General features: G+C 44.8%; 1 protein-coding gene across 1 annotated transcript in view; it reads right to left on the bottom strand.

Moving 5' to 3' along the window:
- Positions 1 to 554: 554 nt before the first annotated feature.
- The window catches only part of GALNT17 (polypeptide N-acetylgalactosaminyltransferase 17), a 173,030-nt gene continuing 148,722 nt past the window's right edge, over positions 555 to 24,862 (bottom strand). The window contains exons 7-11 of the mRNA XM_026050169.1: positions 14,457 to 14,642; positions 11,740 to 11,877; positions 10,437 to 10,532; positions 3,270 to 3,437; positions 555 to 2,735 (exon numbers count right to left, since the gene is read on the bottom strand). Of these exons, the coding sequence (XP_025905954.1) occupies positions 2,607 to 2,735; positions 3,270 to 3,437; positions 10,437 to 10,532; positions 11,740 to 11,877; positions 14,457 to 14,642 (717 nt within the window). The 3' untranslated portion in view covers positions 555 to 2,606. The remainder of the gene's footprint in view (positions 2,736 to 3,269; positions 3,438 to 10,436; positions 10,533 to 11,739; positions 11,878 to 14,456; positions 14,643 to 24,862) is intronic.

The following is a 24,862-nucleotide window of genomic DNA, read 5'->3' as shown; positions in this document are numbered from 1 at the left end:
CATGTGACCCTTCCTAACTGACTTCAGGTGACAATCCAGCGTGTTAGAGCAAATCCTTCTTTCCTGGTGGCTGAGGCACGTACCATGAATGACCATAGTGGAGGTGCAGCTGCACATTCATCTCTGCTGACTGCGTCTGGACAGAAACGCCCGGCAGATGGAAGGCTGCGAGCAGCAACACCTTACACCATCACAATTAAATGTGACAAAACCCATCTGCTGGCGCCCTGAGCACTGGCAGCACTAGTGCTCAACCTGGAATCCTGAATTACATCGCAGGCAACATCCAAGGGCTTCTTGGTTGTTTATCCCAAAACATTCAGGTTTTTCTCAGCATAATGCACTATGTGACCTCACTGATGACTGACAGCAAATTAGTCGCCCAATTACAGTGCATTTTACTATTTGGACCATTAATTATGAAGTCACAAATACCCCAGACCTTCCTGGAGTCCACTTCAACAGAAAATACTTTCCTTAAAAGGCAACAGCATATGCAAGGGGAAATACATCATGCATCTGAAGACACTGTGGTCATGTTTTTTTAAGTGCTAAAATTTATTACACAAGAGATGATGCAACAGCGAGTAAGAGAGCGAAATTTCACATTGACTCCCTACTTTGCAATCCAGGACAACTAAGTTTTACTTCATTAAGGAAGGCAAGGAAAAAATAAAATCAGAAACCACTCCGATGGATGAGGAAGTCTTGTCAAGCAGAAGTGAACGATCGGTCCTGCGTGATGCTCAGATGCTCATTGCTGTAGAAGGAACAATGAAATATATCTGCTTCTGTTCAATAAATTACTAAAACATCAGTTATAAATCTGCTGCATGGCATTGAAAATTAAACTTATTAAACATCAAGGTAGCTTCATCCTGATGCAAATGGAAGACAGGCATGAGTGCTCTGCAGCAAACAACTCTGCACATCCCCTCTTTGGGAATCATATTTACACATACCTCTCATATATTAACATATTTTAGTGCACCCTAGCCAGAGGGCAACCAGAAAAAGTATTATTCCATGAGAAGGACAGGAGATGGGCTAGCTTCTCCCCTCCAAAGAATGAAGCCTGCTGTGGACTAGTCTAGCATCCACGTAAAACAACAAGGTGCACGACCATGTTTCCCATTCTCAGTCAGCCAATGGTCTCCCATGGTGGCTGGGTAGATTCCTGTGGACCAGAAAAAGCAGGTGAGACCACCACCACCACCACGTTGATGGAGAGTTAAACCTCAAGCAACTGCAAGGYCAAGAATTTCTGCCAAACTGGTCTGTTAGTCTCTTCATCTCCCTTCCTTTATTTCCCCATCCCTCAGAAAGACTGCAGAAATAAACCTTTTTTTGGCATGGGCCTTGGCTGACCGGCAGGACAGGTCTCTCAGGAGGAGAATTACATCACCACAAAAGCAAGGAGACTATTACTATTACTACGAATGTCTTCATTTAGAGCGATGATTCTTTGAAAACAAATCCTACAGCCTCCATAGGAGGGAAGCCTGAGCCTTTCGTGTTACCTCTCCTCAGGATGTTCCATGCTAGTACATCCATCCTCAGTTTTAGGAAAAAAAAACAAAACCATAAAGATGGGTCACTAAAAGGCCATTCCTAGACCAGCTGCTCAGCTGGGAGAGCAAGGCAGTTCTGCAGCTCACCTGGCTCCCAGAGGAACAAGTGACCAACTGTTGGGTCACCAATGGGCAGGAAACATCGTGCTAGACCTCCTAGACTCCAGGCTAGTGGACCAATCCCAAAACGGGCAGCGGGCCACAGCCTGAGCCAGAGGGCAACAGCCTACGTGACAACATCCAAGGTCTTCAGCAAGGGGGACCTTTTCAGGACAGTCCATGGGGGAGCAGGACCCACACTTCATGGGGCTGGCTTGGTCAACAGCAGCAAGTGTGTGTCGGGAAGGAGGCAAAACGAGATCAGTATTTTAATTCTGTATGATTTTGTGTAATGATGTCCAGGACTAAGGGTGGGGAAACAAACAAACAAACAAACAAACCCCATGGGAGCTACAGAGGGATCTTTGAGGGCTTTGAGTTAGAAGAGGCAACTCCAAAAATCAAGGAAGGGGCTGGTGGTAGCAGCAGTAACAAAGAGGACAGAAAGAGAGGACTAGCAGAACACCAAGTCATTTGAATGCAGGCTCACGTTGGAGCTGGGTGACCTTTCCTTGCACAAGCCCACACGTGTTCTCACTTGCCAGGCAGGTAGGTCCAAGGTCTCCTACTGTGACCATGGTGTAAACCTACCTGGCCCTYTGTAAGAGCTCCAAGTCCTCTGGGAATGTGAGCGTTCCCTGTCAGTAAAATGATCACAAGACTGCCCGAGCTTATTACAGTCATTCCAGTGGAAATAACTGATACCTTTTAGAGTGCTTGCTAGAAGAAAATAGCAGTTCTGACCCAATTTCACTCAGTTGGAATCAGCTGTGGGAGACTAATATACAATAAAAATAAAAAGACACAAATGCCCATTTTCCCCATGTCCTCTCCTAATAACATGAATAAAGCTCTGTTTTGATACTTCTTCYTTTCCAGAGGAGTCCATTCTCAGCAGTCCAAGTCAGCTGTGTTTCAAAGAGAAACTTCCTCCCTTTACTTGATGAAATTTTTAATGGTCCATCTTTGTCCCGTGCAGCTACGAAGAATGAGATCGATGCCGGCCATTCCTCTGTTCTCCACTTCCAAGCAGCGTCCCGTTCCCTTGTTCAAGATGGCACCATTCTAAAATTAAAGACATGGATAAATATGTAGTCTGTGAAGCCARCCAGGACAAACCACTGCCCAGGACGGAGACTATGTCCTTGCACACTGCTGGAAAGCACACAGCACTTACTTGAACARTCACGCAATTAAAATAATAATGACAACAACAAAATAATTTCTCAAATAAAGAATGAGAGTTAAATGGAGCAACCTTCAACGCCGACTACAAGTCTCTAGCACTTTAGTTTGGGACAGAGGTACCGTGGTTTTATGGATCTGCTTTAGGTTATGTATCACAAAACAAATGTGGAAGTCAGCAATGGAGCCAGACCACATCCCACCGATGGAAAGGGAAAGGCAACCTGAAACCACTCCTGTGTTACTGCCCTTACCTCTGATTGCTCTTAACCTTCTCTCTTTGCCTTAGGATCTCCAAGGGGTGCATGGGACCATTTTGTCTTTGTCTCCCTCCCAGCAACAAAGAGGTCCCACATCAAACACAGTGTGACACAGGCCATGGGTATGGAGGCCGAGAGCAGACCCGTAACAAACCTGTATGAAATTCCAGCGCTTATGGAGACTGCTCTTGACCTTTTCGCAATCGAGGAGCTGAGGGAAACGACTTTTCACATTATCCACCAGGCAGCGGGTATCGGGTAGAAGAGTTGTGGTCCCGAGGGCACCAAGATGAAGGAACCCCTCCTTGGTGTAACGTGCAAGCTGCAGGGCAGGGAAGAAGACAGCRACTATCAGAAGCTTTCATGTGTCATTGAAAAGCTCTACAGAAAATGACAGCTATGCAGAGCCCCAGGAAAAACCTGTGAGGATGGTACATGGAGAAAGTAGAACTGACAGAAGGAAAAACAAAAACAGCAAAAGCCTTCTCTAGCCTTCTTTCCCTGTTATTTTCTGGGATTTGTTGCAGATGCAGATGAGCAGCTGGGGGCAGGGAAGGGATAAGAATAACTCTGAGCCTTAACTCCATCACAGAGCTGATGCCTCCAGCCTCCTTTGAGCCTAACTGCTCTGCAGGTTGAGGTGGCTGATGACTTCCCGCAGGATTTCAGATGGAACCAGCTGGGTTGGGCCCGCTGGGTTGCCTGTCCTCTGCTTGGCAAGACAGCCTTGCTCTGGCCTGTACACGATGCTGCTGATAAGCTCAGAGCAGCCCTCCAGCAACTGCAACAGAAGCCATGCAGAAACATTGCCTGGAGAGATCCAGTGCATCCTTGGCCCCGTTCCCCAGCAATGCAAGCCCAAAGCTCCCACCCAGTCTGAGCCTGGAGGAGAGGCTCAAGAGCAGGATCGCATCTAAACTCTGGCAACCTCACTGGCACCCGACTCCAAACCCCTGCAYGTGGGACTGTCTCTGCTGCGGGACGGAGGGAGGTCTGCAGCAGCAGGGAGCTCGGATGGCTCCGAGGACACTCCAGCAGCAGCACAGCTGGCGTGGGGACAGTCCCACCACCTCCCCAGCTGCTCCAGACACAGGGCCTGGGTGTTCGCAGTGTTTAAGGAGTGACACCAAAATATTCCCCTCAACGCATTTAAATTCAGGAGTGAAAAGAGATGAGTGACAGCAGCCTGCCTTTACAGTCAGGGGAAAGACAGACACAGCTGCTTATTTAAATTATGAATCAATCTATTATCTAGCGGACAAATGAGGAGTATTCAGCACGTTAATTAACTGGGCATATCTGTGACCCAGATGTTTAAAAAGAGGCAGCAAATCACCCTGTGAGTTGGGGGTTATCTGTTAGAATAATTAAACACTGAAAATGCAGTTAAAACAATGTCAAAGGGTCCGACTTGAGCAAGTAGCAGCAGATACTGTTATGATACTTGCACTGGATTTTGCTTTCTTCACTGTGTTGGCTGTAGGTGTGCTTGATGCTCCGACTGGCCTTCATGCCTGTCCCTCSTCTTCCCTGCAAAGGGCGCCTAAAGCACAATGTTCTATCCTCTTTCTGAAATATTTGTTACCAGGCCCACAACTAGCATGATAAACACTTACATTTTTTTTTATTATTATGTTTGGCATCATGTCTTTAGACAGTTGGCCTGATGCCCACAAGGCAACATGATTTCTACTCTTACATGYTATCGCCTAATGTGGTGGTAAAAATAAGTAGAGCAAAAATCAAATCTTTCCTGAGGAAGGGAGCAGGAAGACGGGGAGGGGAGAGGAAGCTGCAGGGAGATGAAATGAGCTGAAAAACAAACATGGATATTATGAAAAATGCATTAAGTGCATCTATTAGATGTGTCACCTACGATGTACAGTAGCCAGATAAATAAAACCCAGGACACGCTTCTGGATCCAGCATACTGCATAATGCTTGATCTACTTCCCTGTCAACCAAAACAGAGCTTGCAGTGACAACTGCTCCAGGCTTCCAAGCGTTTTCCTTCTCAGCACTTCAGTACTCAGAGTGACTATACCCCAAAAACCCAGTGACTTACAAATACAAGTTCCTAAATCCTATAACCATTTTGGAAAATGTTGCCTTTGATATCTTACTCTTCGTTTCATTATTTTGTTCTATTCAGTAGCAAGTCCACTGTGGCACTGTGACAGCTGGCAGTATTAATTATAAGGCACAAGGAGGTCAAGGTTTTAAGAGAAAAAAGAAAAAAAAAAAAAAAAAAAAAAAAAAAAAAAAAAAAAGAAAAAAAGAAAAAAAAAGAAAGCCCATCCGTGATCCTGCTACCTTGCCCTTCCTTGAAGGATACGAGGGAAGAAAACCCAGAGCGGAGCATGCTTGACAAGTGACTGCATGTCTCGCGCCAGGCACAACCTCCTGTGCACAAAGGCACAAGAAGGCACCCTCAGAACACCTCAGAGACATGATCATCTTCAGGCTGATTTGGGGAGCAGACCTTCAGTGAGCTCATACTCCCTTGGAGGTAAGAGGAWTTTCCTTCCTAAGGTGCAGCTTATTTGCACCTGAAACCAGCCWTGCCCAGATCAAATCTCTTCTGGTACTGCAACAGCTTATCCTGTTGGACTCCTTATTTAAATAYTGAATATCTAAATATTGAATACTGATATTGAATAAAAACACTTCATAATACTAACATTACACATTTCAATGTTATTAAGACACTCGGAATGGTTGCAGCAATTCACAGTTCAACAACTCATCACTTCCAACACAGTTGCCCTCTCAAACCTGGCTGGCACAGTCCCAAACACCGATCAACAGCAAATGTGATTGATGAGATTTTATCTGTTGGCTACATATGAAAGCTAAAAGAATGAAGACTAATAGTGAGAGGATCCCAGCTGATCAATACCGACAGTGCTCATTGGGATAGTCACTATCAGTGCAAAATATCCGAGGCCAGACTGTGCTTCTTGGCTGAAGGAAGTACAAGAAGGGAATGCAATGAGCAGTCAGCAACCACAGTGTGGCCCTCRAAGTCTGTCCTCTTGTCTGGGAGACTTTGGGGAGACAGCAGGTAGAAAGAAAAGGGATATTGTACTTACAAGAAACAGCTTCTGCAAAGCACTGAGCTTTGGGTAGATCCTCAGTCAGGACAGGATTTCAGCAGGCTCCTTCCAAGTCTTTGAGCACTCTGCTCTAAGTTTATTGCCATCAACACCTAAGCACTGCCTTCCTCCACAGGAATTTACTCCAGTCGTCTCACAGCAACTAAACAGTCTTTGCCCTGATTCTTCTCATCCCAGGTGAGCTCTTCCTGTGGCCTCCAAGAAGGCTCCTCAACCTTCCTGCAGGACCTCATCAGTTTTCTCCTCTGAGACATGGTACAAGAAGAACAGGAGGGAATGATCTTGATTCTCTCCCTGCCAAGCACACCTGGCACCCTGAAAATACCCACCTACATCAGCAAGCATCTAAGCAAGGTTACTGTCTCAGAGATGCAATAACTATTTTCTAGTCACCAGCAATTTCCTCATACTGTCAAAACGGTGCTTGAAGATAATGAGAGTTTCCCATTTTCGCAGGAAATGGTTACACTGACAGAGAAGGAAATTTTACTTAAGTGTAGTCCAGGTGCGGGAAGTTAATGACAGACCACGTAATACAATCAGTTATAACTAGTGGTATTTCATGTAGTAAAACTATGTTTTCTTGGCTTTGTGAAAAGGCTGGTCACTGAAATCTTGAATTCTTTCCTTCGTAGTGATCTGTTCTGCATCTTACCTGTTAAACAGGTTTCGGAGCATGCAGAAAACAGACCAAGGATGGAAGAAGCTGAATGAACGAAAAAGGATATAAATAATTCAGCAGAAAATAAACCAAATACAGAGACACCACCCTGGGAAAACATCTAAAGGAATTATCAGACCTCACACGTGCCCACAGGCAACCCCTGGCCAYGTGGGCACGCGGCTGGGTGCCTTGCTCAGCCTGCTCTCCCACCGGGACACTCGCAGCGCGTCTCCCTCGCTGATCGGCTCCGGCTCGCTGCTTCCCTTGYGACAGCAGAAAGTTAATTAGACTGCTTAGGAGATGGGAAATAGAAAGCCTTGATGACCTTCATGGACTCTATCGGAAAATAATTTAGGGTTGTTTCGTTTCTGCAGCGAGCAGGTCATCAATTYGTAACTATAAGCAACAAGTACAGTATTTTCTCTTTAACGCAATTTAATCCAAGGTGCTATTTTGTCACCCTTGACACTGCAGTGTCCTGGATGATCTCTGTATTGATGTCTTTGTCCCCAAGTTCTGGTGCTCAAATGGGCAAAACATATTTTAGCCTATAATTACATGAAATGTTCTGCCGGGTGAACATTATCTTAAGCTTTATAGTATTATGGCTCTTTCTATCATGTTAATATATCAGCACAGCTCTGTCACTCCAGTGAGGTATTACTATATTATTAGTGTAATACATCATTACAGCAAGGTATTTTCATGATGTATCACTTAAAAGATGAAGCCATCAGAAAAGGAAAAAAAAAGAGAATCCAAGAGCAGATTCAATTTAATTACAGGCTAAGAGGATACTTCATCATGAAATCTGATCATGATTTAACCTGGAAGTGAATGGAAAGCGAAAGGGAAAATAAACAAATGAAAAAAGCAAATAAAAATTCCCCCAGTGAGGGATGCTAAAGTTACTCTGAGCAAAAGCAAAGAACTAATCCACGGTCAGCATTAGGCATGAGACTCATYTCCTCTAGCTCCATCCATCTGAACGTTACCTGCTTAGCTCAAACCATGTATCAGTCATCAGTGCGGATCGAGCAGAGCCTCGAGATGTGACACGTGTCACCATGCCTCGAACAGGACCCATCTCTGAGGAGAGATTCATCTGCTGTGGAAAAAGCTTAAGAACCTAACTTATGGGGGACCATTACTGGCTAATTAGCTGATACAATTTAAGAGCAAATCCACCCAATCTGTGCAAAATTCTGGCTCCCAAGTCACACTAGAAAAAGCAACCTCAAAGGCCCCAGGTCACCCTAGCAGCAACTGGCTGCCCCGTTTACAATTATGAACATTGCCTTTTTTGTTAAATGCCTGCAGGTCACTGAAACACTCAGATTCAGGCTGAGCTCATTATTTCCTGTTTTGGGAACCTTTTCCACCTCCATAGCTCTCCAGGTCGCTTACCCCTCTCTGCCCCGGTGCCCTTCCCTCTGGAGCAGTGGATGATATGCAAGGCAGGAGATGCAAGAGCAGGAGCTGTTGTGCAGCACGGTGATCTACTGCTTAGAAACAGCCAGAATTTGTAACCAACCCCACAGCATCACAGGGGCTGCAGGAAACACAGCAGAGTCATGGGCTTGCATTGCTCAAGCGCCATCAAAAACCCCGGAATCTACCCTCTGCTTTCGCTGCCATTGAGGAAGCTGCTTCATAAAGGCAAAATGGATTTAAATGCATGTGTGYGGATGAGCCATAGTGTCAAAAAAGGAGACGTGGAGATTTGAGACAGCCACACTAACAGTGACCACAGGCACCACCTCACGTGCTTTTGGGTGCTGGAGGACCAAATAGGAATCTCCAGTGCTTGTGTTTTGCATACATATGGCAAGAGAGCTAATTAAACAAAGTGTTTACAWCACTTCTAATTATATTTCCAATAATAAATCAGCATACTCAGGTCATTAATTAAACAGTGGTACTAAAAGTCCAATTTTCTCCGTGCAGCACCTGTATTTTTGCAAAAGGCTAATTTCAAAGCTTCTGCGTTCACCGATAACTGTTTTAAAAAGGCTTTTTCAAGGAGTTAAATTAATTGTATGCACTGTGAAAGAAAAGAAGTGCCAAGAACTGGCTCTCAGTTGGAGAGGAAAGGGACCATGTGGATACGGAAGAACAGCAAGAAAAATCTGAGTCGAGCTTCTGTGACAGACAAGATGAAGGGAACCAGAAGCAATGAAACATTTTTCTTTAGAACATCATGCAGGAAAAAAAAAAATCATTAAGTTTAAACACAAGAACAGCTGAAGTTAAAAAAAAAATCACTTTTAGCCATTCATCTTAAAGCTCAGCAGACATTGCCAGACGAATTCAGTTTCCCATACTAGAGCATGCTTGGAGGTTTACATTTCCATAGGGAAAGTGCAGTACTCCAGGTACATACATAAAACCCAGTGGCAGCCATCGAGAGCATTGCTGGATGAAGCAAAAATTTCTACAACAAGTGCCAGCACTCTGCACTTGTGCACCTGAGAGGCCTGAGCTGCTTTTGGCAAAGGARGAAAACATCAAGATCATGGCCTGATTCATAAAAAGATATGTGTCTTAAGACGGCTATTCTACTTCAGACCTAATAAAAAAATTGTTATACATTCTCCTTTAAGATCACAAGGAGAAGGACGTTCTGAAAAGGGATATGGCATGAAGAGGAGATGACCACCAGGCATGTAAGAAAAGCCAGAAGACCACAGGATTTAGGTAAAAGACTAATGTTGAGCACATAAACACAGGGGGGCAAAATGGACAGGAAATGCTAACAGGAAAATTGTAATATTAAAATTGTACAATTAACGCCTGGAGCCTGCAGATCCTGAAAGCACTGCTCCGAGTTCTCACTGCTGGTTTTAACAATGATTGCATTTACGCAGCTAGCATTCCAGCTGAGTTTCTCTCAAAATAGTCATTTCAACCCAATGGCTACCAAGCCAGCAGCTTTCCAGCTCTGTAAGGATGTTGTTTTCTTTTTCTAACATAATGCAAACCAAAATTACACAAAGGTCCCATAGCCATCAACTCTCAGTATTTGACATCACTATTGCTCTAAAAGTTAAGACATCTAGAGGAAACCTTGGAATCACAAGTGTTGGTTTAGAACGAGCTTAAAATTGAAATTAAAATAAAGACAGAAGAAAGAACAGGTAGAAAACTACAGCTAAATCTGTGCCACATTGAAATAGTTATTATCCCCATCAGAAAGCACTCTTCGTTTTGTTTTCCAAGTGTGCACCTTTGACTCAGTGGGTAGAAGAAGAAAGGAAATGCCTTAAAAATGCCCTTGCTTGTCATAGGTTTAGCTCTGCGGGTTGGCTACTTGCATTCAGCGTTATTTACTCTTGCCTGGAAGATTTTTTTTTTTTTTTAATGCTTTTACAGCTCTGGCATGATACTGATAATTTAATACAGCAAATAGCTCTTAGAGTTGCTGGAAAAAATGCTCCTTTTTATATGATTTTTAAAAAAAAAAAAGGCACAGCCAATGGAGCGTGGAGCAGCCTCTGCCAGCTCTGGTTTGGTACTTCTCCTGTGTGCAGGAAATCCTCACCTGAGGTCCCCAGCCATGGCATGGATACAGTATCGCGGTGTGGTTCTCCTGGGGGCCCTGGTCAAGACACACATCTTTTGCCTTGTTGTTTCGAAGCTGTGGGAAGAAACACAGCGTTAGGTGGTCCTGTCTGACTGAAGGTGAGCTTCAGTAACATCTCTGGCCTCTCTCATTAAAGAAAGAATATACGTTACTGTATCACTGGACACATGCAGGCACAGATCAGTAGTCCATATAATGCTTCTTTTTATATAATAACTCTCACTCCAGCCAACTTTCTTGATCACAAGATCAAGAAAGTCTTTAGTCATGTGTGGTGGCAATAAATGAATTTTTAGACTGACACTGGCATGTGGTCAGGAGGCTGGAATCAAGCTGGTATTGCTTCTATTTCATCAAAATGGAAATCTCAAAGAGCTGAAAAAAGCAGAAAAAATAATCTAACATAATCTAACATAATGAATTCCTCTGAATCATTGTATGGGTGCAGGGAAGACAGAGTTGACAAACCAACGGGCTGGGTGTTCAGGGACTTGCTTCGAAAGGAGCACGAAACCCAGCTGAATTCATGTTGTACAGTGAAATAACAACCGAGTTCCTGAGTCTGGTTAATGCCTGGATGTCTTGAGTCTCCCCACGTGAAGCAAGCGAAATGAAGTATTGTCTTTGCAGAGATTACTTTGGGGGAATTTAGCTGGAAATCATACAGTAAGTCTGATGAGAAAATTTTCCTAAATTTTCTCACCTGCCGTGCTGACCTGTCTCCAACAGGTCTCCTCAAACTGTCATGATCAGGCAGAAGTGATCTAGTGGAACTGAATATCATTGTTTCCCATAAAGGCCTGACTTTATGGTGCTGCTACTGTCTTAAAGCCAGTATGTACCGAATTAAGTCGTCTTACTTTATCTCAGCCTTAAGCTGCTGCGACAAGGCACTGTATCTTGCAGAGAGCATGTAAGGAACCAGGCTGAGGTTTAGGCAAAAGGCTTTATGTAAAGAATATGTATTAAAACTATATATTCAGCAGCTTAATCCCTGGAGTCAGTGGGTAATATAGATAATTTTGTGTCAATTCAGTAAATAAGGTATTATATTCTATTGTGTATGTATCTCCAGGATCAGAAATAAATCCTCACAGAGGTTTTTACAAGAAACTGCTGACATATTTATATACATTTATATAACTATACACAAACAGAGGTTTTGATTCACACTTATCTCCTTCAAGGCTATTTCTCATCAGAGCATCAACARTCATAAATATTCTCAGCCTGATGCAAGGAACCCATTGGCCTTAATTACCTCGCCGTAAGCAATGGTGTTGTTGTATCTCCTCATTTCTGGATAAACATGGTCCAGATACCACTGGAAGTTTTTGCACTTTAAGCTCTTCCTTAATGCTTTTCTCTCAGAGACATCCCCAATGTCAATACCTGGATTCTGAAAAAACAAAGACAGAGCATTGCAGTGAACAGTTATTCTTAAGGGAGAAAAAAAAATAATAAATTTAAAAAAGATTGCACTTTACTGATGTTCCCTATCGCTTCCAAGCAGCTTGCAAGGTACCAAAGGTTGCTTGGCTCAACACACAGGCCATGGCAAAGCTTTTTGGSATGGGCTCCAATACAGAAATCATCATGACAGGACATCAAGTGGAAGCCCTGTATTTCACAGTCATGGCCATGAGAAGCATCCTCCCTTGGCAGTCCCCTAGCAGCCACCAGGCTGATGCTGGGCACATTTAAGCTGCACATTTAGAAATAAGAACCCMAGTGGAGAAGACAGAGGAAAAGACCTTGTGCAGCAAAGGGGAACCTCTGCATAGATTCCCAAAGGCTTTGGATCAATCTCAAGAGGAGACTTGTCCAAAGGGCACAATGCCAAAATATATTTCAAAGATCTCACCTCTCATTTAGGAAATAACATACTGGATTTCCAAAGGAGCRTCAAAGCAAATACAAACTGTGATTTAAAAGGTGGCCATGGGCTGAGTCCTGGAAAAGCAAAGCCCTCTCCGTACACTCAGCTCTAAAACATCTTCCCCTTGCACGCTAAAGACGTGGGACTCTGCTGGGAGGCGACAGAGGGGACAGCTCGGTTGGAAAATATGAAGTAGGGAGGGGGCGTAGGGAAGAAGGAAAGGTTTAGGATTCAAATATAATAAAGGAGGCAGATAGCTAAGAATAAAGGCTAAAATTACAGGAGAATAAAAGTTTAGATTGAACCTCTGAAAAATCTCTTGACAATTTGGACAATTATGCGGAGAAATCGTCTCCCTGGAGATACAGTGGAACCCCACTGTTAATGCCAATTTAAAAGCGGATAAAGCTGCAATATCCATCCCGGTGGGAATAATCTTGCAGGGGCCAGGAGCAGCGACTGAGGACCACAGCCTCTATTAACCTCTTATTCCATTACAGAATCTGGGCAACTAATGGGCAAGCCAGGTGAAAGGAATTCAGTGCAACCGCTTTTATTCCTTTCTACAGGTAGCTGCACTCCTTTGCTTTTTTAGCTCATGCTCTTGTCTTCTCCAGCGATCATTAAATAGAGCTGGGAAAGCAATTTTCCATTACAACACCTGTAATGATCTTCTAATGAATTATTCACTCTGCTTTAGAGAAGACACCGCTTTAATGCGCTACTGCTAGCTCACAGGTAGAAGTAAATATGATTCAGTGCAGACAGGCTGGACGGYCTTGAATCTGAAGGGGTGAAATGGGGTAGTGAGCTAAGCTGGTCCACAAAGGAGTCAGAGCTTGAGGTGCATGCACACCGTGCATGGCTTTTGCTCCATTTTGTATATGATGGCATCGCAAAATAATTCAAGGTACCTTCGCATCTCTCTGCAAGGTATCGCCTGTCAAACAGAACCTCTCTAAAATTAAATCCACACAATTTTCCTGAAAAGAGCTACAGAAAAAACACTTTTTTTTTTGTTTCCTCACTGCACCCTCTTGCACCTCTAAATGCCACAGGAGTAACCTTTCCTGAAAAGCTTTTAAGATTTTTAAGTTTCTCAAAACACCAAGCCCCCAGCAATAGTGTTCCCAGCCAGCTCTGTGACAGGATCAGATGCTGTCCTTCCTGCTGGAAGCTCTTTGCTGGCGTTGTCATCTGCTTCAGGTTTGCTTTTGCCACCAAAAGGGCAGATGGAAATCACTGTTTGCAGGGGATCGACCATGGATGTAACATTTTTTCACCCAAGCAAATAATGGGGGTAGCTCTGCTGGGTACCCCTGAGCCCTGGGAAGTCAGGACATGCTCTTGGGATTCGCCATTTGGATGCAGCCCAAGAGCCAAGTCCTTGGAGCTGCATGAAGCCCTCCTGCAGCTCGGGGAGTTTTGCACAGAGGTCCAGGGGAGCATCTAGAGATCCAGGATTTGGCTCTTGGGCGAGGTCAGCCTGCCTTGTGTGCAGGAACTCACAGTCCTCCAGAGAAGATGCACCATGTTGCTACAAAGCAGGATTTATGTGAAAAATGACATACTAAATCTAAGCCAGCCTCAACATTTCTGTATGAAAATAAATACAAGCAACAAAGCTACCCAACCACYGTGTTTCTAGAGCAACAGCTTTTGGAATGTGATCTTATTTTGTGAGCTGCTCTTTTCCTTTCTCTTTCCTTTTGAGGATGGTTTCTACCTACCAGAGCTGCCAGAAAAAGAAATAAAGCTCATTTACTAATATTGGTATCATTAGCAATTTTCTGTCAATGGGTTTTACAAAAAGCCTCTGTCTGCCAAGCAGGGCAAGCTCACAGGGTGTAAAAAGTGAACCAAGGGATAAACACTCTGCAATATAGGTTGACTCTTTAGAAATGATGCAAATTCCAGGGATTCAGCCCAAGTCTGTGGTCTTTGGCAGCATCAAAGCTGTAAGCCAGACTGGCTTCCTAGCTGAGCGTCTGACTGATATTTCAGGCTCTCTTTCACATGGTGGGGGGAACTAAATGCTTCGTAATTTAAGCTCTCGACCCAAAGGAAAGGCCAGCCCAAGGGCAGTGGAAGGGCCGTACCTCCAGCGGCAGGTTCCACGCGATGTAGACGTGCGATTTGTAATCGTCCATCCAGACCTCAGCAACTCGCAGGGCGTTGCGCTTGGTGTAGAAACCGATGTTGTTGTTGTAGGGCTTCTTCTTGCGCTCGATGTGAGCCACCCTGGAACAGGGCAGCACCTCCATGCTGCCCCCGCACAGCCACACCTGCAAGGCAACRGGGCAGCATGGGCATCACACACCAACCGAAGGTTTGACACGAGTTGAGATGGTGCAGGGTGAATTAAAGGGAGGCAAATGGTGGGGTTTGAGGTGTCTGTGATATGCTGACAAAAGCCAACATGGACACAGGAGGCACCATCAGCAGCACTGGGTGGCCAGATTGCCCTCACTCCAGCCATGCACGATAACAGCAAGTCACACGCATGGAAAATTTAACTAGTGCTCACAGCGAAACACATATTGGCTTCAATGGGTCAGGACTCCATCCAGCACCTGATATTAATGTTTCCCAGGCTTTGGTACGGAGTTTACAGAGATGTTTCTCCTAATTAAAAAGGATTAGCGACAGGAATATTGGAAACAATTGCAAGATCTCGCTCTGCATAAGGGATGACTCAGTGGAACATATGGCAGGGACAGATTTCTCCCACTTGAAAACATTTGTTCATTATTTTTTCTTTCACATGCTGTTTAAAATTCCCTTAAATCACAGTTTATAAGTTAATAAAATATTTTCAGATCTTCCTGTTATCTCACAGAAACACAATTTGCATAAAGACACCATCATACCTGAGTTCTGCTTGCCTTCACCAAGAAATTACTTTATTTTATTAATAAAGACCTGTACCCAGGGCTGCCTGGCAACTGGTATAAATACATATGCCCAGTAAGCCTAATAACTCCAGTTTCACCTGTTTTGCAGTCTGCTGTTACATTATCATTTTGCACWGTTGTTATAACACCCATAGTTTCCGGGATCTCTTCCAAGCCCACCACCTTTTAGCCCATCTGCGTTCCCTAATTTTTAATCGACCCTGTTCAATGTGCTCTCCCAGCAGCACCGTGGGCCACCAGACTGCCTGCACCCAAACGTGGTCCCTGTCCCAGTGCAGCCCCCCTCCAAATCCCTACTCAGCCACCTCCCTGCGGAAGGCGCTGAGAACACGCTGTGCCTTGCGACGGGTGAGAGACCATTCAGAACCGACCTTGCTGCACAAGTAGTGTCCAAATCACACGGGGAGACATTTGAAATCAGCTGTTGTGGAAACGATAGCACTGACAGGTAACCATTTATAAGCTCAGTAACAGCTAGTCATCTTTAATAGAATGCTTATTTAGCACACAACACTCATTTTCAACATGTAGGTAAAACAAGTAATAAGCGGTATAGCAACTAAAATTATCTCCTTGCTGTAATCATGAAATTCATACAGTTAACACTGACATTACCCTAGTTCATACGAACCCACCTCCTCAAATCAAGGTCCCATTTCATTAGGTGCTGCATAAGGACAACAACAAAAGAAATCCAGTTTTATCCCCATTCTGCCATTAGACCTTTCTCAACACTTTGGGTATAACGCCAAACTCGTGGGCACACGAGTGCTGAGAATAATAAGGCTGAGAAAAAACCAAACAAACCACAAATTTCTCCTAAATTCTCCTAAACAGACCACAAATTACCATTGTAAGGAAAAAAAATCTAACTGCCTTTATAAGGTATTTATATTTTACCAGCAACAACAGGATCAAAGAAAACTATTATATGGGAAATAGTCAAGGCTGTCTTTTACAGATGAGTAAAGTATGACCGAAAGAAGTCACTTATATCTGTGTGATCCACCAATGACTTTCAGCTCCTGCTGGCCAGAACCATGCATGGACACTCGACCATGCACCAAAATGGTCCAGTGAAACAGGACCCATGAGGACCAGTGCATGCCAAGAGTGTGTGAAGGAGGAGGCAGCCTGCACCTTGCTGCGAATATCAGTGAGAACGACCTCAGACTTCATTTTCTTGGCTTTCATTTTCTTTCAACATGAATGAGCTATGAGCCACTACAAGGACTCAGGAGACTATATGGTTTTTTTTCCCCAAGTCATTGCTTTCCCCATGTCCTGGACATGCATGTCAAGTGCTGCCAGACAGAGGCATATCTCCAAGGCCACCAAGCCAGCAAAAAACGAGCAGTTATCACTCATGTGCTGAGCCACATAAGTGGCCGCTGGGTACTCTAGAGACGAGTAGCCATCCATGCAAAGACTTCTTTTGCCAGTGGGGCAAGCACCAGAAGAGGAGGTCAGCAGTTGCACCTTGGCTGCCAAAGCTCTGTCACACACGAGGCTCAGCACCCCAAACATTTTTGTTCACTCACTGCAGTCAAGGCTCACGCTGAGTCTCTCCTGGGCATACAGATGTTGTCATCACCACCAAGCTACCTGCTGCTGAGTCCCTGCAATAACAGCACTGCTTGGGATCTCAGATCATTAGGACAAGTCTGTTTGTACAGCTGAGAAGGTCCTTGAGAAGCAACCTTTGTTATTTCTCTTTGGAGTGGCCTTCTGTCCCACTAAAAAACTTGAAAGAAGACATGGACTTCCTGATTTCCCCATTAATCGTATAAAACAAAGTCATACTCATAGCACTGAAACTTACAATCTGTTAAGATATCTATTTACTGCAAGTAGCTACRCTAACTGCATAATCAGTCCAGCACGGGCTTTCTACTAATTCCTTGGAGAACTGGCTCCACTGCTGAGAAGATGGGCAATCAAGAGCAGCACAATATTAAGATCAATGAGAAAAATATTTTAAGCTCGCTTTGCCTGTTACCACTATTTGTTGCAAAAAGATCAATCACTTCCTTGCAATTGCATGGATARCGTGTATATCCACGCTCCAAAACTCAAGACAGCACATGTAAGATAGCAGATTGAAGATGAAGTCACAAGTTTCCTGGTTGTTTCCCGACAGAAAGAATCAAATTGCAACACAACTATTAGCTTGCCATTCATCTGTCCGTAACAAGATACGGCACCAAAAATAGAAGCATTTCCCCTCCAGTGAGCGATGTGACTCAATAACTTCTCCATCAGTCTAAACACAGCAGTAATCAAAATACACAAAGACACTGGGATTTATAAATAACCCGTTAACATTTATTGAAGAAATCACAGAGAAACAGCTGACAGATCCAGTGCCCAGAGAACTTTGATGTGTTTCACAAGAAGCTGGGGCACGATTCCTTTGCCTCCTGATTGCACAAGCAGAACGCAATTGATGCCCAGATTCAGGAAGGAAAACCTGCGATTGCTCAGGCAGCGAAAAACGGTGGGAGAGCTTGAAACATCCCCAGYAACCCTCCTCCTACAAGCATTTGCTTCCTTGGGGCCAAATTTTGCGTAGCCTGAGATGACCCAAGGTTATATCACCCAGCTTTACAGGGTGATTGCCAAAGCAATCATGACGTGCAGCCCAGTGATGTGCATCATGTGTGACAGAATTTCAACCCAGCTGTACCGCAGTCCAGGTGCACGTACACCACTGCCAGCGTGCAAGCACTCAGCAAAATGCCACGGCAACTATCTCCCCTCCATCCACTTGAGATGTCCATCTGGATTGCACCCAGGAGAGGTTGTGGAGTCTCCTTCTCTCAAGAGACTCAAAACCCACCTGRATGTGATCCTGGGCAACGTGCTGTAGGTGACTCTGCTTGTGCAGAGGGTTTGGACTAGATGGTCTCCAAAGATCCTTTCCAACCCTGCCATTGCTCTTCAGGCTGCTGCATGCAAAACATAAGAGCCATTTTTAAGTCGTTCCTGCAGCGATGAGCAGTGCTTCATAGTCCTTCCTTCCTATTGACAGCCAGAAAGCAAGGACCCACTGCATCTGCAAGAGTTGCCCAGCTGCAGGCAAGAGCAACCCAGGACCATCCTGGTGATGCTAGAGGAAGYGCACATCCTCACTGGTGACAAGGGACAGAGGCAGGCTGGCTGCTCTCAAACCACAGCCTCCAGATGTTCTTTTGTGCYTACAAAAAAGCAGGCTGAAATGATGCCGGTTTAATCCAAGCAGCTCCTTCCAGTGGCCGCAGAAACCGTCTCCAAGGCACTGAGCAGCTCAGCGTTTACTTGCAGACAGCTCCTCTACCCTCAAAAATACACTGTAACTACCACTTTGCTTCGCTCCTGGCTGCCCAAAGTACCCATTACCCCTGAGAAGTGCTAAACACAGCTATTTTTTGACCATCTACGTAACTTTAAAGAAGCCAGGCAGGCAGGAGGAAGTAGCGGAGAAGGATCTGGCACCCAGGAGGCCACCGAAAGCCCGTGCAGCCCCATCTTGCCACCTCCTACTCCTACCTCTCCAGAGGCAAAATTGGCGATTAAAWCATTAACTGTTACCAGTATATTACTTACTGGGATATTTTCATCCAAAAAYCCTAATCAAGGGGCTCATTCTGCTGGGATGTTAGAATAAGGCACAGTATTTGACCCTTCTGCAGCACGTCTTCCCTGCCCCAAGTCTTACCAAGGATTCAGCCTTGCCGTCATTTCTTTGTCCCAAAGCCACACACCTTTCTTTGCAAAAACGAAGCACTTCATCGGGGAAAAAAACACCCTATTGCCTCCTCTACCCTTATGCTGTGCTGCCTCTTCAACTCAATGATATTGCTAATAATAATAATAAAATAAAATAGGGACAGTRGCTATTTTGGATGCTGGATGTCGCGTTCTTGCTGGGGATGGGAGCGACGTCGGCCGCGAATGCTGCCAGCTCCCATTAAAAGCTCCTGACTTTAGTTGTTCCCAACCTGGCCAAATTGTAACTCTTCAGCCTGAAATACATCCCAGCACAGCTCCAGCCGGCGCGCCGTTAATGCAAAGAGACGGGATGTCTAATGGTGTCAAGATGAGTCTGCAAGGGAAACTCTTCAAATCCGAATGCACTGTGACAGGGAGGAGTGGGGAGAAAAAAATATGCTCCGAACTTGCACCGCACAAACTCGAGGCTTTTCAGGCAACAACTTTGCTTCTAAGGTGACTAGCAAAAACGTACCTTAATTAGCAATAGATTTCCCATTTAACAGCTTTGCCTTATCTCTCTCCCTGCTCCCCTTTCTCTTAAAAGCAACTTCATAGTTAAGGGAAAAAACACAATTACTCAGGGCAGCTAAAATAATAAGGAATGGATCAGAACAAAGACCTAAATAATACAATTGAGAAGCACTGARAAAAAAAAGGCAAAAAAATCATCACTTCTCCACAAGCTCCCTCTTACAGCTCTGAGATACGGCATCTTTCCAAATTATTCCTTTTCTCAGAAGAAACAATACTTTGCTATATACAGTCGCGGCTCCGCATCCGAAGCGGTTTCGGACAACGTAGCGGCAAGAACGGGAGAGGTGTCACTGATAGCAGGGTGGGTTATCTTATGCATTGTATCTAAATTATATCTATACTATATGTTAGAGTTGTGTTTCTAAGAGCCAAGAACAACTGGGAATGCCAATATCTGATGGGAACAACCAGTAAGAACCGAGTAGGCCACATCCAAGCAAGTTAAAAAGGACATACATAGAGAAAAAAGGAAAAACAGATCTTTCTGGGGACATTTCCACTGCAGTGGAACACGATATTTATAATCTCCATACGTGGGCACAAACACTCCTTGAAGGAGGCYGCATTTTCTGCATTTTAATTCAGATACGTGATTTTTCACATATCACGTTGCAAGAGGATTACAGGGACAGAGAAATTATATAAAAGCAGCAAATGCACCATTTCTGGGGCCATCTGGAAACCTGCAGCTGGCCCAGGTGCAGTGGTTATATTTATAACCAACACCATCCAGCTCTGGCACTGATGGGGCTCAGCARAACCCTTTCTTTATGGGAAACCCGACACATCCTGACCACCTCCATCCTCATCACCTCCTAGGCTATCTTAAATCCTCAGGGAGGAGAGACTGCATCCTGGAGAAGAAACAGGAGGATTTTTAAGCAGAAACAGGAGAAGGATTTTCATGGCTAGATCTATAGATTTGCTTCCTCTCTAACGAGGCCAAGGAAATACTTACTCAGAGCATCTGGGCAAAATATCCWGATAATTTATAACACTTAAATATCATCCCTTTAATATATTATTTTCCCCTCTTATAAAGACTACTCCYCAGGATAGGGAGAGGAGATATTTTAAAACAATACGTTTAAAGCAAAACACTTTTTCTTTTAAATCATTTTTGGCCTTCCTTCTGCCACATTTCATTCTCAGAGAAGCTATGGCTTTTGGCAGGTTCCTGTCCACGCTGTGTGCCAGGGACAGAAACACCCACACGTGACCACCAGTTTTTATGCCGCTACTATTAAATTCATTCCTTGRCTGGTGGCCGCTATTAAAAATACCCGATAAAAGGGTATTTTTAACCACAACCCCCCCAGGATTCCTGGGTAACAGTTAAAAATTTTCAGTCTCTTGCTGCGCAAGGAGCGTGAACAGTTTAACACTTCACTTATTGGAGATGTTGCAATAAGGCAAGTGCTGTGTCAGTGCAAAGCAGGGATTGCTCTGTGCTGCCGTAGTTCAAGGAGAATGATCCATACGCACTGTAATTGCATTTGCACAAACTGGAGGCTTTTCCGATGAAAAATTTATGCTGCGCTTCTCCAGCAATCCCAACACAAACTGTTTTAAATAGTGCATCATTCCCCGCTACAACAGATATTGATTTGACTTTATCACCAACAAAGATAAAATATTAATGAAGGGGCTTGGCAGGAGGCTATATTTAAAACTCCAAGGATAACACAAGCAGGATTAGCTGTAACGACAAGTKTGTAGGTGCTCACAGATTGGAAACGCTTCTAAAAAGGAAATTTCCACTTCTCAGTGCACAGGGAATGATGTTTAATTGCTGTAAATTTAAATATAATAGACTMTACCATACCCTTAACATCTTAATGTCTCCAGAAGTTAATAATAATAATAATAAAAAAAGGAATAGCATATGGATTTAAAGGTCTCACCCCTGAATTTCCAGCCTTCATTGATGCTGCAGCCAACGATGAGCATCGCCAGCCCGTGCGCGCTCGGGGACCGCGCACGTAGAGCCGCTCGGTGCTGCAGCTCCTGCGGCATCAATCTCGATCCCTTGTAACAAGTTTAGTGCTAAAACTCTGCGATATACTGATGCTATTTGATCTGTCTTGGCAGCACGACAAGGACCTGATTAGGTTGTAATAGCGCCATGCAAAGATTATTACGGACTCGTAAAAGCAGAGTGCTGGAAAACATCAGCAACGGGAAGAGAACAGAAGGGAAAGGGAGTGCTGAGCTTTCTGCACTGATTTCACCTGCAGGATTTGACCCTGAGCTACTTGGAGGTTAGTCATTTGAGGGGGTTTATTGCCAGCAATGCATCCAAAKCAATAGGATCTAATGTTTATGACTTTGACAGAGGTGGTAATAGGGATATAACATAATGGAAGCAGCTCAACACAATTCTGATTCTCCTTTTTTGTTTTCCCCATGCAAAAAGTCTTCAGAGAAGATTCTCCCCAGACTGCTCTTCAGACAAACACCGCTGTGCTTTGGGAAAGGCAGGGGAAGGTGTCAGCTACTGTTTTAACCAAAAGAGGCAGCACTGAAATGGAATTATTTATGCAGGGAGAGGCAGGAGCGTGATAGAGCAATTTTGGAGCTGACAGCTCTGAGCTCTTTCCAGGCATTTTAACTCCAGCACATCACGACTGTGGCTTTCGTTAGCTGTAATTACAGCCATCCTCTCATCAAATGCTGATGGAGATGGCGATGGAGGGACGCTGCGCTTTCCCACCAGTTCCCACAGACGGATACAACTGGAGGAGGCTCAGTCTGTCCTCTGTGCCACAAACTGCTCAGCTCATCAGAAAGAATCATGGATGAGCTTAAAACCAGCACGTGCAAATAGATACAGAGTAAATGTGTGTGTCTGTGCGGCTTATTTAAGGCAAATGCTTATAACTGTGTGCAGACACATGCACGCACACGGTGTTTTATGCCTTGTCACTGCTCTAAACCAAACTGACAGCTTTTTCAGAGTCCTCAGACATCTCCACTGCAATCATTCTCATTTATTAGGTTTGGAGAGGAGTCTGAACAGCAGCGTTGGAACAAACTGCCTGGTTTCCCTAAGGAGCTCTGCTYTGAGATCTTTGCCCTGGAAAGGGTCCCAGCTGCCCGGTGCTGGCTGCATCACCACCAAGGGGGATCCTCTTCGGCCAGGAGGTTCCCAAAGCCCGCAGGCAATGTCTCCTTAGACATTTTCCTGGGGAAAAAAAATACTSTGTTCCAGATCTTACGGTTCTTTTAGCAGATCTGAGGTTGGACAAGAGGAAACGGTGAGAACTCATGCCCCAGTGCAAGACCTCTTTTCTTGGTCCTACTGAGAGCTAGWGCCATGCTAGGTTTCTGTCAACATCCAACTGCCCCTGTAGTCCACAGGCAGCCCAGAAAAGGCAAGTGATGTTTGGAAAYGAGACGTGGTCTGATTTAGACAGGAGGAAGGGCAAGGACTTCCCCCGGGGCAAGGACTGCAGGGCTGTAGCACGGCTCTGCCGCATACTAAGCCCGCCGGAGGCAGCCTCGACGTGKGCAAGTTTAAATGTTAAGAAAGGACCAAAGCAGATGCTTGGGGACCAGGGCGGCTCTGTCATGYTTTTGCCACTCAGCTGCCATCTGCTTGTTTTCCACGGCTGTGCTAAAATCCCCTCTTCAGTGGAGACACCTTGCACTTTAAAATRGCAAATCCTTTGAAACTCAAAGGGAGCGCAAAGGTTTAAAGCCCGAGTGATCACTGGGGCTCGGAAGCAATCATCAGCAAAACTGCTGGCAACCGACTGACACGGGCAGAATTCAATCTCAGCTAAAGAACTATTTAAATATTGTGATACGTGAGGGGGTAAAAGCACTAAGGGCTCTCCAAGACTAATAATCTACTAACAGCTGCTCATGTGAACAGTGCTGGCCACGTCACATGCTGAACACTGCTCCTTCGAGAAGGCCAACTCATGAAACATCTCCCTTCAGGACAGGAAAAGCAGCTGAGCTGGCACTGTGATTTCAKCTTTGGATGCCCTGGCTTTGGCAGCAATGGCTCGGGTGCTTGCTGCTGGATCTARCCATGAAACTCTCTGAGACCATCAAATTACCTTGGTAGCTCTCCATCTGGACTTTCGTTTTCATTTCCTGAACATGCAATCAGGGCTCATAATCACCGTCAGATGTGGGGTAGATGGAGACCACTGAATTTCCTTGATGCCGATGTACCCTAAGCACATGATAACTGGCTCCTGAGGACCTAAAGGAGCTCAGAGCAGTGAATTCAACCCCTCAGCTCTCAGACCAACTCACACCATCTTCATCGCATCCAAGATTTCAACCTCTCTCTGCAAGCAGCCACAGCAATAGCTTTCTGCCATAGGCATTTTTTTTTTATTATTTTTTAACTTTAAGTCCGCCTTTTAAGACCATTAATGGGGCTTTAGCTAGGAGTAYCATGCAGATTGAAATGTCTTAAACCTTCCACATTACAAAGGGTCTTATGTTGTTGGCAGTGAAGACAGAAATGCAGCCAGAGGTTCCCAGCTGGAACTTCTTTTCCTCAAGTTTCTGATCCCTATCAGTGGTGAACTTAGAGAGTCGGATTATTCATAATAATTAAGGATTCATAAGGATGTCCACGAAAAATGCTTCCCCCTAAACCCACCTCAATGGAAAACAGCAACCGCAGCCTCTATTGACCTGGTTAGGGTTAGCCAGCTCCCTTGAACCAAAGCACCTTTGGTCGCTGCACTGCTGCTGCCACGGGGAGCCCTCATGTCCCATGTCTGGGGCAAGCGCCCACCTTCCCCAGCTGCACAGAAACACGCTGCGCTCTCCCTGCACGACCCAGACATGATGTGACTGCCTTGGTGCCAAAAAGGCAGCACAAGCTGCTGTATTAGGATGCTGCTTTGGAGATGAAGAGAAGCTAGCTGGGTCTCTGGGCTGTTAGAGTACGTGGCTGTTGCTCTCAGTGCTGGCCGAAGGTTAAGCTACACCAAGAAAGAAGTTTGCCACAAACCAGTAAGGCTGTTCTTGACGGGTCCATGTGGGAGCTTTATTCTAAACATAAAGCAAATATGGTTAGAGGTACCCATATTTTTGTTTATGCGTGTGAATAAAGCTGCAACAACCAATTTTTCCCCTGTAAAAACACACATAAAGCAATCCTGGATTATGCCAGGGRGCAGAGCGGCAAGGAGAGTTGCACCCTGTTGGCCTCTGTGGCATGAGCTGGCTAGATGCCTGGTGCAAGCTGTGCAGCCCCCACTGAGCTGCCTTCTCCCTCCTGCATGCACCCTACAAAACCCCTGCAACATCTGCACCACCACGAACAGCAGAAC

The sequence above is a fragment of the Nothoprocta perdicaria genome, unplaced genomic scaffold (genome assembly GCF_003342845.1).
Source record: "Nothoprocta perdicaria isolate Ctin4 unplaced genomic scaffold, notPer1 scaffold_66, whole genome shotgun sequence".
In the NCBI taxonomy this organism is placed as follows: domain Eukaryota; kingdom Metazoa; phylum Chordata; class Aves; order Tinamiformes; family Tinamidae; genus Nothoprocta; species Nothoprocta perdicaria.
Note: the sequence above shows the minus strand (reverse complement) of the source record. Positions and strands in the feature narration are given on the sequence as shown.